This window comes from Cygnus atratus, chromosome 2 (assembly GCF_013377495.2).
Source record: "Cygnus atratus isolate AKBS03 ecotype Queensland, Australia chromosome 2, CAtr_DNAZoo_HiC_assembly, whole genome shotgun sequence".
Classification (NCBI taxonomy): Eukaryota; Metazoa; Chordata; class Aves; order Anseriformes; family Anatidae; genus Cygnus; species Cygnus atratus.
Window position 1 is genome coordinate 148,756,362 of NC_066363.1, and position 14,051 is coordinate 148,770,412.

Below are 14,051 nucleotides of genomic sequence, written 5' to 3' on the forward strand. Positions count from 1 at the left end.
TGAAATTTCATTTTTAAGTCAAAAGAATATCAAAGCCTTAACCTGGATACTGAGGCACAATAACTAGAGCATTTTAAAGTTGCATTGTACGTTACATGTCCGAAGGGCAGTTTTATGCTTTAAAGTCATTCTATAAACATGAAACCACCCAGTATTCACGTCTCATGGTTGGGCAAACTAAGGCAGGTAGGATTAATAGCCTTGGGTAAAGCAGCGGTGGCATTAATACTCACAGCCTCCAACACTGTGTTCATTCCCTCTAAATGTTCCTGATTCTCCCAGTTTGTCCTAATAAGATGGGCTTGCCTATGTCAGCATGGGACTCAACTCAGTTACACTGTCCTTATGGTCCATTCTGTATTCTTAAGGAAAAGGCTTTCTCAAGACTTTTCAGAAAACTGTGGCCAGAACTGTGTTGCCTGTGTATTCATTTTGCATTTGAGTCTGTAAATAGCTGGGGAGGAGAAGGGAGGGAAAATTATCGGTGTTATAGCTGTGCACGACAAAAATTAAAAATGTGATCTAAATTCTCTAGCAATTCTCATGCTGCTGTCTGTCCTCCTCCACTAGGAACTGCCTGAAAATGAACTCTTGCATCCACCACTAAGCATCTGCGTAGTCGACTGGAGAGCATTTGGGAGGAGCACTCTTGTTGGAACACACACCATCAATTGCCTTAAGCAATTCCTATGTAAGGAACAGTTGGGTCCTCAAGCTACACCAAGAAGACTAGACATTATAGAAACAGAGAAAGGTAATTGGGGAATCCTGACCCCAAATAGAAAGACAAAGCATTGTTTTTTGAAAACAGTGAAGCAACTGCTCAGAGGCTTCACACTAGGTACATGATTAGAAGATTTGTTTAAAAGTGTTGAGCATAGGGTCAAACCCTTAATGATATGATTGTCACCAAATATGATGGATGACAGCATTTCTGGTAAAATCTACCTAAGTTGCAAAGTTTTTATTTCAGCTTCGCCTGAGTCATCCCAGCCTGCAGACTTATCCCAAGAAGAACCTATTTTAGTTGATCATGTCTACGCTGAGGTGGAGCAGGGTAAATGTACCGTGATAGAGCCAGAACCACTTCCCACAACACTTCCTGCTGCTGAACCAGAGCACTCCACCTCTGAACCAGCGAAAGACAGAAAACAGAAGGTGGGCATAGCTGAAACTGCCAGCTAACTGTCTGTTGCAGTCTTGTAGACTCTAGCCCTTCCTTATAAAATGGTAATCTCTTATTTGCATGTTAGATGTTGTAGCAGTAAGAGGGCTATTTTCCGGATAACGACTTACTGAAGGTTCTGGGTACTGGTGGTAATACCCACGCTCTTGCTGGCCCTTTAGAGGGCTTGTTAGCAATACTGCTTTGATCCCACATAATTTCATTAATTCCATTAATAAATACTGCTGTTTTTTCCTTCTGTGCTCAATGTTCATCCCATGGACAAGCACTACTGATGTAGTAGACTTTTTGCTCCTCTTGGCTTTGAATGATCTACTTAATTACAAAACTATCACTATGTATGACTGCTTCAAAGTTCATGGCATTTAGGCATGGATGAAAGTCACATTGTGTTAGATGCTCTATAAACATAGAGCAGAAAGTCTGTTTTCAAAAGATCTTACAGTTGAAGTATTAAACTGGTGTCAATGTGGGGGTATAAAGAGACAGAAAAGCACAAGTAAACAAGGCAATCCTGGTCAGCATGGCACTTACTGTACAGTATCTGCTCTAGAATGTGCACATTATTTTTTTGGGGGTGCACACATTCTTCCTTTCTCTGTGGTTTCTGCCATCACGATCACTGTTTTATTAACAACAGTAAACACAAAGGAGGACACAGCACTGAATTTCATTTCAGAAGTTCTTTCTGCAATTGCATAAAGCAGGTTTCTTTAACCCTTGATGTTTCAACAATTAGATGTTTCCAGCATCCTTCTTAATTGGGGGGTCAAGGAAAATGCAGGGATGTCTTATGCCTAGATGTACGCACCCATTTGGATCTTTGATCTGTTATGGAACAATTTAAATATATGACTGCAAAGGATAGTAAGAAAAGATACCTAGAGAGAACCTTATAATTTAACTTTCTGTGTCATATTAATTATCATCCCCACTCACTATTTCTCTCTGTGTTCCTATCTCCCCACCAAACAGACAACTCTATGAGGGTGTAGGATGAAACATACTATTTAACAAGGGCCCAGACTTCTTAAACAAGAATAAAGCTAGTAACATTTGCTGCTGAGCAGGTCATTTTCTGGTTCAGATTTTAGTTTATGTTTTTGGCTTTTTTTTTTCTTGATTGTTTAATGAAGAAAACTGCTGAATTGCAGCAACTCTTTCTTCTTCCAAAAGGCAATAAGTAATAATGGGAGTTATAAAAAAAATACCTCTGAACTTGAATGGGAGAAATCAATTTGTACCTGGATGCTTATATCCCTTAAATCTACACAGAGAAATAGGTAATAATATTTTACCTATTGTATAGGTTGCTTCATGGTTGATGAAGTGTCTTGGAATAAAAGACAGAGACAGTAATTTGTCTTGCAATTTATATATCTTGTGGAGGTTGAGATTTTCTTCATATACATCTGGTCATGCTTGATGTCATGAGTAAGGTGATTAATTTGAATCAGTTCTAGAGTTCAAAAGTGTTTCCTTTATGCTTTGGTAGGATAGGAAAAAATCCATCCAACGGTCAACAAAGAGGAGAAAAAGAACAATTGCAGATGAATCAGCTGAAAATGTTATTGACTGGTGGTCAAAATACTATGCTTCTGTGCTCAAAATGCAAAAAGTAAGTCACCCGGTAGCCCCAAACTCACACTGATAAGAAATGTTGTAAATCTATATGTACTTCTGAATGATTCTTTTTTGGTATTACATTCATATCATACTGAAGAGTTTGTCAATTACCTCCCCCCCCCCTTTTTTTTTGAAAGGTGAAAGATTTTTTTCCCAGTGATGGAAAAGCTGAAGACTGTAAGTAAATTATTTGCATTTTTTATTATTTTGTATTACTAATACTTTTATTCTCTACTATTTTACTTTTAAACATTAATGTCTGAACAGAATTCTGCTGGCACAGGGAGTTCTTACCTCTACAACTGTTCAGATGTTGGGTAGGTTAAAATTTCACAGGCACTTTTGGGTTAGCATGAGTTTTTTGTCATTCCAGTCTCATGCACAAAGATTTTTAATGTCAAAATAATAATGATAGAAAGTGAAGATTATCCTCATCTCATGTTACATTTGTAACAGGTCCAGAAAAAGGAGCTTTTCTCAATTTTGAATCCAGTTCAGAATCAATGACGTAGGAACAGATTCTGCTGGAAGACTTCATGATCATGTGTCTTATTTCCATAGCTGTTAAGCTTTGGTCCTTGATTAGGTTCAAGGGGAAAATATTTTGCAAAAAAATCCTAAAAGAATTGGACAGAAACAGGCAGTGTGTATTTATGTGTGTATATATATATATATATATATATAAAACAGAAAGAAAACAGTCCATGGCTTAACAAGTTCCCCCTTAGTCAAACAGCTCTAGAAATTATTTTTGACAAATGTGGCCGCTTGAGCGGGCTGACAAAGAAAACAAATGCTCACTGTTTGCACAAAGCTGTTGTTCAAAATTAAAGTACAGCATCTTCCCATGCCAGGGCTGACTGCACTTCACCAGTGATTGAAGTGATTTCTGTTTTTAAGAGGGTGTTTTTTTACAGCAATCCAGATTGCTCGAGATTGATGACATGGCCTAAATGTCAGATGTTATCATTCTCGAAATAGCAGCTGACAGTGTTTCAGTGATCATCAGTGCTGCTGAGAGATGAGGCAGAGATCAGTCTCTAAGTGGAATTCACTTTTCCAGATGGAAAAAATATTTGGATAGAAAACATTCCACAAAGACGTGATGTTCACTTACAATTAGATTTTTACTTGCTATGTTGACATGCATCTATCTGCTATCCAGGCAGTTGTGTGGCACATTGTTTTTTGACTGATGGCTCAAGACCTTATAAATTCTCTTCTGATAGTTCTTGTTACATATTTTAACCTATGATGAAAAGCATTATACATATAGGATAGCACTGATATAATATGTACATATACATGTAGTTCTAACTATTGAGTAGCAGTGGTATCAGACACATATGAATGTCTCAGAAACTGAAATTAAAGTGAACTCAAAATCCAGACTTCAGCCCAAGAACTGAACCATCTCAGTGCTGTTTTTGAGGGCTCATCCTCTTTTTGTTCAGAAATCCCCTCTCATTATTTGGAGCCCTGCTCAAGGTTGGGCAGATGCCTCCTGCCATTTTTCATACTTCTGGTCTTTCCCAAGGTGAGATATACTCTATTTTGTGATGCCTTTAAGCAGAGAAAAGATTGGAATCCTCATTATATGAAGTACCAGTGAACCGAAATAGCAACTTCCAGTTTTAAATGTTACGTGTAAGGTATTAAGATCTGTTGGTTCACATCTGGGAGGAGTGAGAGAGAAAGCAAAAGGACATTCTGGGAGGTGACAAGCAGGGAAAGAGTGATACAGGATGCCATCACACTTGATCCACCAAGATCATCATGAAGACTATCAATCAGCCACAGACAGGATGAAATGCCACCTCTCTGTCTGGGAGGAATGATGGGAAAAGAGGGGACCCTATGCTTGGTAGCAGAAGAATGAATGGAGAAAGAGCAAGGGGTAATCTTTACAACGTATTTTGCATCCTTATCTGAAACACTTGAGATGCATTGCTGACCAAAAATCTACGTGATGTTGTGAAATCTCTGCAGATAAGCAGACTTCTGACCATATTGCATTGGTCATAGAAGAGGAGCCAGACAAAAGGAAGGATAAGACATTTAAAAAGAAACTGCAGGAAACGACTCCAAACCTAGCAACACTGCAGGTAAGAAAGAAGTAAGTCTAAGAGGTAAGTCTGTTATTCAGTCTACTCAGAGCTTAACCTCAGGGGCTGAGTTTAGCAATACCCTCCTTCTATTTATTTTAAACACTTTGAAATTGATAATACACACATGATAATAGTGATTCTGCACATAAGCACATAGGGCCCAGAGAACACCCAGGGTCTTGTAGGATGGATGTGGCCCACTTGCCCTTAGACCTTCAGTTACCAATATAAATGCACATAGAGAGCCTTAAGTGAAAATTCAGTTTTGGTGCTCACCTGTAAATCATTGTATTGCTACCCTGAATTAATTTATTGTGACTATCAACCTCCTTTCTTTCCCTTTCTTCTCTGTTTTAGTGTTTTGGTTTTTTTTTGTTGTTTTGTTTTGTGTTTTTTTCTTGGAGTTTAGCTAATCAAATGTATCTCTACAACATGAGGACACTTTGACTAGCCAATTCAGTTAACTCTGTTAATAGTTTAGCTTAAGAATATCTTTTTTGAAATGATATGATGCTCTGTCTATTAATGATGCTCTATTTATGCTCTTTTTTGAAATGATACCAGCACAAAAATGTGAATGATAAGGGGCAGGGGGGGGGGAATTAATGTCATGTTGGTAATGTTAAATCCTACTAAAAATGACTAAAAAGAGTATGGAAAACATTACTGTAATTGTCAGTGCATCCTGCCTGCTAGGGAGGTAATATTCAGCTTGTGTTAGATTTGGTTGGGATAGAAGGAATTCAGAGAAAACATAATGGGTCATGCCAGAAGACTGGAGAGATGAGGAAGTCTGGAAAGATTAGGACTATTTGGGTTAGGTAGTAGCTGAATAAAGGGGAATTTGAAACTGCTATTTCCAATTTTTAAGAGATGGCATTAAACTAGACCCTTTTCTTTCACGCTGAATAACACTTCATAAATTACAGGTGGAGAGTTCAGGGGGAAAAATGTCCTTTTAAAAACGATTCGGTCTTTTTACCTGTCCTAGAGCTCTGTCCCAAAAGCAGTTTACTGTTGTCTGCTTTGCTGTCATGCCTTGATAGATTAACATAGCTGTTAAAATGCATCAATACATCAAAGGCATGTTGCAGAGAGGAAGCAGTTGTAAAGAGCAGCACATCCACACTGTTTTTCTCCCACACCAGTGCTTATAAATGTTCATTCTGGATCTTCAAGAGCCTCTTTTACCTATTGCATTAACAAGCTCTTCCAGTCCTTGGGAAGGACTTTTGTTAAGAACAAAGCTGTTCCTGTTTTGAGTTGGGAATTAACTTTTTTTCCCCCTCAAGGAGTTTTGCAAAACCTTGGTTTTATTAAAATCTGTATTTTGAGTCAAAATGGATTTCAAGTCATCCTGTAATAAAAAAGTTGCTATAAATATATTCACTGCACTACAAAAAAATAAGCATTCTCCTATTTTCAAAGATTTATGAAGGAGACTTGGAGAGTGAATTTAATAACTTTGAGGACTGGGTGAAAACTTTCCATCTCTTAAGAGGAAAATCTAATGATGAAGTTCATGGTGACTCTGAAGACAGAATAATAGGAAAATTTAAGGTGAGCTCTAATGTTTACATACAGTCTCTAAATTATTACCCACTTTTCATGCATATTTCAAGTATACCAAAGATGAAAGAAAAGGACATTAACAGTTTGTTGTAAATAGAATTATCTCTTTTATTGGATCCAGTCATTTTTCTTTTCCCATTACCCAATAGATGAAAGCAGCATCCAGCACCAGCTGTTCGCTGTTAATTTGAAACAAGGAATTGAAAAAAAAAATTAAATCACAGAAGGGGAAGAAGAGTTATATTATGTTGTTCAGATTCCACTAATGCAACTTCCATTGCTATGCTATCAGTTAGACCAACTTATATGTAATTTTGAGTAGTTTAACTGGAGGCCTTTATAGCTGCTCCATTTGGAAAAAAATGCACCATTAGGCAATCTGAAAATGCAGTTCAAAGCCTGAATAATATTAGTAAGATTTCAAGCACTTTGTACTTCAGAGAAACTGATTAAACTCATTGATACTTCTGTTAGTTTGCAATGCAAATTTCTGTTCAAATGACTTGCCGATTGCTTTCAGGCAGCATGAGCTACTCAGCAGCATGAATCAATATTGGTTTATATGAATTGTGCAGTGGCTTCAAAAACATACAACAAGCTGGGTTCCAGTCACACTGCTGTGAAACTAGCTCACTGAAATTATAATTTTACAAATATGTAGTTAAGAGCAAAATACTATTTTCAGAATATTAATACCAAGAAAAGTAGATATATTAATACCAATAATTAATAATTAATACCAATTATTAATAATAATAATTAATACCAAGAAAAGCAGAGTACCTGCAGGTGTTTGTCTTTAAATAATAAAATGGATAGCCGAGAGCATGTGAATATTTCTTGCAATCATCTAGATGCTGTCCCTGGAGGTATTTAAGAGACACGTGGATGTGGCACGAAGGGACATGGCCTAGTCATGGGACTCAGTAGGTCAGGTTGATGGTTGGACGTGATGATCTTGAAGGTCTTTTCCAACCTAGAAGGTTCTGTGATTTTGTGGTTCTATGGTACCATGTTATAGACCAAAAACATTTAACAGATGATGTTTAACATGCTGAATCCTGTGTTCCCTTTGAGTGGTACCACAAAATGTGTTGTGTATATGTATGTGCTGCAGTGCAGGCTGTATGAATGATGTTTTGCTTGCATTCAGAGGTTTGTTTCTGTATTGTACTTGATCTATTTTCGAGGGAAATAAAAGACAGTATATTACCAGGGCTCCTTCTGCATATACCCATGTCCTGAGGATGGCAGCTTGCTAGATGGAGGGCAGCCCCGCATCCTGCAAGGGATACCACCAAACCACTCTGTCAATGTCCTCATCAGGGTTTATATCGTGGCAGTAAGTACAAAGCTGCTTTTTTAACCTTGAAATAAGTGGGACACTGCTTTTCAACTTGGTTTACCTCCAGTATCTTTGCAGCGAAGCTTCTGAAAATCCTCATCCATGTAGTAGATTTTTTATTGTATTTCAGTTAGTGTTTCATGTTGTATAAAAGTGTGCTCTGAATAGAAAACATTACACATTCCTGATGATAAGCCACAAGACAGGATAATCACTTTACTTGTTAGGACTAAAGGGGCTAGAAATATAACTAACACATCATGGACAACCTCTTCCAGTCATATTATGCAAATGCAGTAAGTTTTAATCAGTAGAGTTGTATCAAAATTACACATCAACACAGACTTCACACTGAGGGAGAAATGGGAGAATATTTTGTGAGGGCTGTGAATTGGGTGTGATGAAAGCAGTAGATGTTGTGGATAAGTTATGGGGTTGACAAAGAGATAGAAATACAGAGGACAAGATAATGAGGGAATGCAATGTGAGAAGTGAAAGAGATACATGAAGCAGGTATTTCAGAGTTGCAGGAGATCTAAGAAGGAAAGAATGTCATACAAAGAGATAATGACAAACAAAACTGAAGAGAAGAGTAGGAGGAGGTTACTTTATTTCCTGACTATAAAAGCTTCCAAGCCGTTTCTTCTAAATATAGTCTGGGGACCTGGTTTTCATTGTCCAAGGACCTGGTCCACTTTTTTAGGGAAACCTTTCCTGAATCCAGCATGTACTAGTGCAGACAGCTTCTTCCTCAGCATTGAACAGGCTGAGAGAGTTGGGGTTGTTCAGCCTGGAGAAGAGAAGGCTCTGGGGAGACCTTATGGCAGCCTTCCAGTACCTGAAAGGGCCTGCAGGAAAGCTGGGGAGGGACTCATTGTCATGGAGTGAAGTGATAGGGCAAGGGGTAATGGCTTTAAACTAAAAAAAAGGTAGATTTAGATTTGATATAAGGAAGAAATTCTTTACTCTGAGGGTGGTGAGGCCCTGGCACAGGTTGCCCAGAGAAGCTGTGGATGCCCCATCCCTGGAGGTATTTAAGGCCAGGCTGGATGGGTCTTTGGGTAACCTGGTCTGGTGGGAGGTGTCCCTGCCCACGGCATGGGGGTTGGAACTGGGTGATTTTTAAGGTCCCTTCCAACACAAACCGTGCTATGATTCCATGATTGCCTCTTCTGCTTATCTCTTTTCCCATCTTAGCAGTGGTGGGATGGTGCTTCCATCTGCTTCACCTTTGGAAATCCTCCTCTCCTCCAGACTGTCTTTTCCCAACAGCCTGTGAAGCCAAATGGGAAGTTTTGTTTTACTCAAGGCAAGCAAAGCCCCTCACTTCCAGAACACCCAGAACCAGGCAGGGAACCCACAGACCTGTGCTGTGACCATACTATATTTAAGCAAGCTTCCTGAGGACACAGAAATCTTTCTTCCTAACAGGCATTTAACCTCAGCCCAGCTGATCCAGATGGCAAGTCAGATCCCTACATTGTACTGAGACTGGGCAACACAGAAATTAAAGACAGGGAAAACTACATTCCCAAGCAGCTAAACCCAGTATTTGGAAGGTCAGTAATGTCTTCTTTTTGTTTTCAGTGTTTTTTTTGTTTGTTTTGTTTTTTCCTGTTTTTTCCCTTGCCACCACTTTTGCTGTTACTATTACAAAGTGTTTGTTATATAGGCTGATGTCTGCCTACCCGGATATTGTATGATTCTGTTGATTAAAATGTTAAAAATTGTTATCACCCTGTATGATGACAAATTATTTAATTTTCATACCAGTCAAAACACATCCTGAAATGCAATCTGTGAGAGGTTTTATGGAATGATGCATGAGAGGAAATGAAGCAATAAATGATCTTGTCTGCGCAAATTAGTACAACTGTCAAGTTTAAAGTGAAATAAACATTAGCACAGTAAAGTGCGATTTCAAAATCTGTTTCCATTTCAGGTTGAACAGAATGCCAAATAAATCTCATGGTTATAGGATTAAGCCAAAAAATTTTTAATAGCCCCCCAGTCTTTTGAATGTGAGAGACAGATGCAAGCTCTCAGAAAACATCAATGTTGTGTTGTTAAGGTGTTAAATTTATTTAATGTTGTTAATTCTAATAACCATGTTTTTTTTTTCCAGTAACTTTCCCTGTTTTAAGATGCGTGAAAATGTTTTGAATTGGGATGGAATTGATCTAGCAGAACAGTAAGACAGAGAAAGTATACTATATTGGATTGAAAACCCATTAGGAAAGAGTCTTGTCTGCAACAGCAGAGACTTAAAAGAAAATAGTGTGAGGAGAAAAGACAGAGTAGAGTGGTCCCTCCATAGCATACCATCTCAATTTCTGTAATTGAAGCTCTTCTTTAGTAGAGGTTGCAACTGAGCTATCATAGTGATAAGCCCTGAAGATTACAGATGCATATAGATGGAATGGGAAATTGCTGCTATATTTGATTTAGACAAGATAGGAATTGGCTGTTCATTTGGATAGTCCCTGCAGCTGCTGCCAATGGCAACAGTGGGGTGACTGGCCCAGCAACTCTTTTCCAGCTTAGCATCAGTCATGGTAACCAACTTTCACCATCCTTGCAGCCCTGGTCAGCACAGTACCACCAACACCACAGCAATGCCAGAGCTTTCCTAAATTTCTCTCTCCTCCAAAACCTGCTCTGCTCTTGCTACAAAATAAGGCTTTGGACATTTTGAGAAGGATAAAACTCTTTCAGAAGATGAAGATCAGTTTTGCCTGTGCTTTGGAAAAACCTGGAGCCAGTGACGTGCTGATGAGGACGTTCTGTCTTCCATCAGTTTATCAAATCCCTTTTAAGGATTTAAGATTTTAAATCACTTTTAGATTTTCAACTTCCCTAAACATCTCATGACAATGATTTTTATCCCTGAAAATATGTACTACATGTACTGAGTGAAAAAGGAGTTCTATTCTGTGGTGTTTTTTTCTGAAACTTGTTTTAAAGCTTTTGCCTGATGATTTTACTGGGTGCCTCCGAACTCCTATATTCAACATGTGATCTAGAACCTTTGGAAGAAAAAAGAAAAGTCTATTTTGGAGGTTCTGAAAAGTGCACAAGAACTCTCATGCATACAATTTGATTAGCCTCATAATTTCTATATGTTCACCTCTGGTGGGTTCAGGATAAAACATTGCAGCTGATCCACTCCTTCCCATTGCTCTGTCTACTATAGGTAGGAACAGCCTTAGAACTGTAGAGGAGGTGATATGGAAGCAGGAGGAAGAAATTATTTTTGCACTATGTGTTTCTAGTATGTTCAGGCATTTTATTAAAACAAAAAACTCAAGCAAAAGTCCCACACATCGTCTGCATGGTATTCATTAACTTAATCTTTTAGGCTTCAAAACTGATTTGACTGCGCATACTTCCCAATTTTTGCTGTAGATCATTTGAAATCCAGGCTACATTTCCCAAGGATTCCTTGCTCACAGTCCTGATCTATGACCATGACTTCGTGGGAACTGATGATCTGATCGGGGAAACTAAAATTGATTTGGAAAACCGTTTCTACAGCAGGCATCGAGCTACCTGTGGGTTACAAAGTCAATACGAAATGTAAGTACCTCTTCAGACAGCCACAGAGAGCAGCACACTGTGAGTGAAGGTTTTGAAGGAGAAATTCCAGATGTGGCCAAATATTAAGCTTTCTGCAGCACAAAAGTCACAGGAGGTATTTTAATTAAATTTACCACAGAGCTTAGCAGTAGCTTTGGGTAGCTGCCAAATAGGAAGTGGATATTTTAAAATTAACAACATTGTTTGTTCACCAAGTGTTCTAAATAGTAAACAGCTTATAACATATCTGCTTGATAAACTGTCTTTGGACAGACATAAAGGGCAGATGGAAAATGGTCTGTCAGGGCACTTACAATGGGGCTCAGCCCTTCTCCCCATTATTGAACTGGAGAAAGTATGGAGAAAGCCAAACTAAAATAACTCTTTGCCCTGGGGTGGAGAATTTACCTGGGAGGTGAGGATTTGGGGTTCTTGTCCTACACTTGTTTTGCTATTTTGTCTACAAACAAAGGATAGATAAAGTTAAAAAGTGATCCAATAGTGTGGACCGAAACCCAAGACTCTTCCCTTACCAGCTCCAGTATGAAGTATTTCTTTACGTCCTTGTTCCAGGTCCTGGACAATCTCAGCTTCTCCTCTGCATGTGGGAGCAGCAGAGTACTTCTTCCTTAAACATCATTCTGGAGGTAGAATGTGTAGACTTGAATCCTTAAGTTAGAACAGGGAACGAGCTCTGGTCCTTCTCCTCTTGGGGAGCATGCCAATGCCTGGGCAACTTTATCTAAGCTGTGGGTTAGGCTGCATCAACTTCTGTTGTGTTTTAAGAGAAAAGAGTGATTGGCCCTAGGGTATGAGCACCTGAGAGGAGGTGTCTCCTCTCAGGGCTGGACAATTCAAAGGAATAATTGAGCTGAGCAGACACTGGGGCCACTGGCCATGATGTGAATCTCTGCTTATGAAATCCTGTTTGACAGCACACTTTGCTGGAGGAAAACTTCACCCATTTCTCTCCACTCTGTTCCCTCCTTGCAGAGAAGGGTACAACGCGTGGCGAGATGCAACAAAGCCAAGTGAGATCCTCACTAAGCTGTGTAAGGACTACAGAATAAATGGGCCCTTCATGCGGCCAGGGGAGATACAAGTAGGAACGAAAGTCTTTAAGGGACAGACGGTCTTCATTGAAGATGAGAACGGTAATGCAGTAGTTCCTCATTCTTTGACTGTGTTATAGCAATACCAAGAGGATGCCCCACCTGCAGCTGGGGTCCTGTTGTGCAGTGTACTTTAGGATCAGATTACTGGAACCTGTCTCTGCTATGAAATACTCATGGAACTGTGATGATGAAGGCTGTGGCTGTATTACCTAGTAGTGTCTGTATTACCTAGTACTGTATCTTAATTGGAGAGAATCTGTAGGGCAAAACAGCCATTGATGAAGACCTAACATCCCTGTGGTAGGTGTTAGGGCATACTTTGGGCTAGCTTCTGCCTGATCCCAAGGATGGGGTGCCCAGGAGCAGTTAGAGTGCAGGTGATGCTCTTTGAACATGTCTTCTGGCTTAGTTTCACCTGAAAGTAGTGCAGCTTGCATGCTCTGAGACCCCTCCACACAGCAAACCAAGACATGAGAAGTCAGGATAACCATTAGTCTTTAAAAAATGTATTCCCTGTCTAAAGGAAGACACATAGCGTAGACAAAACCAAGCAGGGAGAAAAGGAAAGAGAAGTACATATGTACATATGTGAAGTGAGTTATTCAAGGTCAGGCAAGTCCTTGTTCAACCCCAGTTAGGTTCCAGGCCACTTACCTGCCAGACCTACCTGACCTGCTTGGCTTTCCTCCTCTCCATTGTTTTGTTGTTTTTTTCTCCCCACCTCTTGATTATTACTACTCTGACTGCTCTTCTGAAGCGCTAACACAATGCTGTGTAAATCCAGATATCTGGGAAGTTCATGAATCCAGAGAGCAGGACAGAACTTGTTTTCAGGGCTCCCAGATTAAAAAGAGGGCAAAACTACCAGGCAGCTGAGTGTCCATATCGTATAAGGGGAGTGGGAGAGGGCTATCAGTGATTCACTACTATCATTTGAGTAAGGAAAAGAGATGTGAGGATGGAGACAAGGAGGAACAAAAGGAGCTGGTTTTGGAGGCAATGGACACTGTGGAGTAGGGAAACCTCTGTTCACCTCTTTGTGTTTCAGAACATTCATCTTTGAGCAAATTCCCTTTGGCAGCTACAAAATATAGGTCATCCCTCCAGTGGAAGGCTGCTCAGGTAGTGTTGTTGGAGGGGGAAGAGTTGATCCATTTTTGGTTTGTTGGCCTGAGAGAGATTTATGTTTTCAGTATTGCTGCTTGTTTTCTTCACCAGCACACAAGCAAATGTGACTGCCAGATGTAGATCAAAATTCTGGTCCAGTAAAATGAGCTTCAGACCAACCAATGTCAGACGAGATGATGAAAACTAAAAGCAAGGAAATACAGAACCAGATGGCAAAGTCCATCTCCTGAAAAGCTTACTCACACAAATTTTTTTGGCACGTTATAGAGAAAGTTTACAGCATGCAGTCTTTTGCATGCTCCTTATCCAGACTGCTGTTCTGACAAGGCAATCTGGTCCTTATTTCCTGCTGAGTTCCTGTGCTGTTCATCATTTGGGTCTGTAAAACTAGCAAG

At 39.5% G+C, this 14,051-nt stretch overlaps 1 protein-coding gene across 1 annotated transcript in view; it reads left to right on the forward strand.

The window, feature by feature from the left end:
* Positions 1 to 14,051, forward strand: part of FER1L6 (fer-1 like family member 6) — a 67,200-nt gene that overhangs the window by 40,892 nt on the left and 12,257 nt on the right. The window contains 10 exon segments of the mRNA XM_035556235.1: positions 571 to 754; positions 974 to 1,158; positions 2,682 to 2,804; positions 2,950 to 2,989; positions 4,802 to 4,917; positions 6,349 to 6,480; positions 7,709 to 7,834; positions 9,269 to 9,396; positions 11,243 to 11,413; positions 12,407 to 12,567. Coding sequence (XP_035412128.1) covers positions 571 to 754; positions 974 to 1,158; positions 2,682 to 2,804; positions 2,950 to 2,989; positions 4,802 to 4,917; positions 6,349 to 6,480; positions 7,709 to 7,834; positions 9,269 to 9,396; positions 11,243 to 11,413; positions 12,407 to 12,567 — 1,366 coding nt within the window.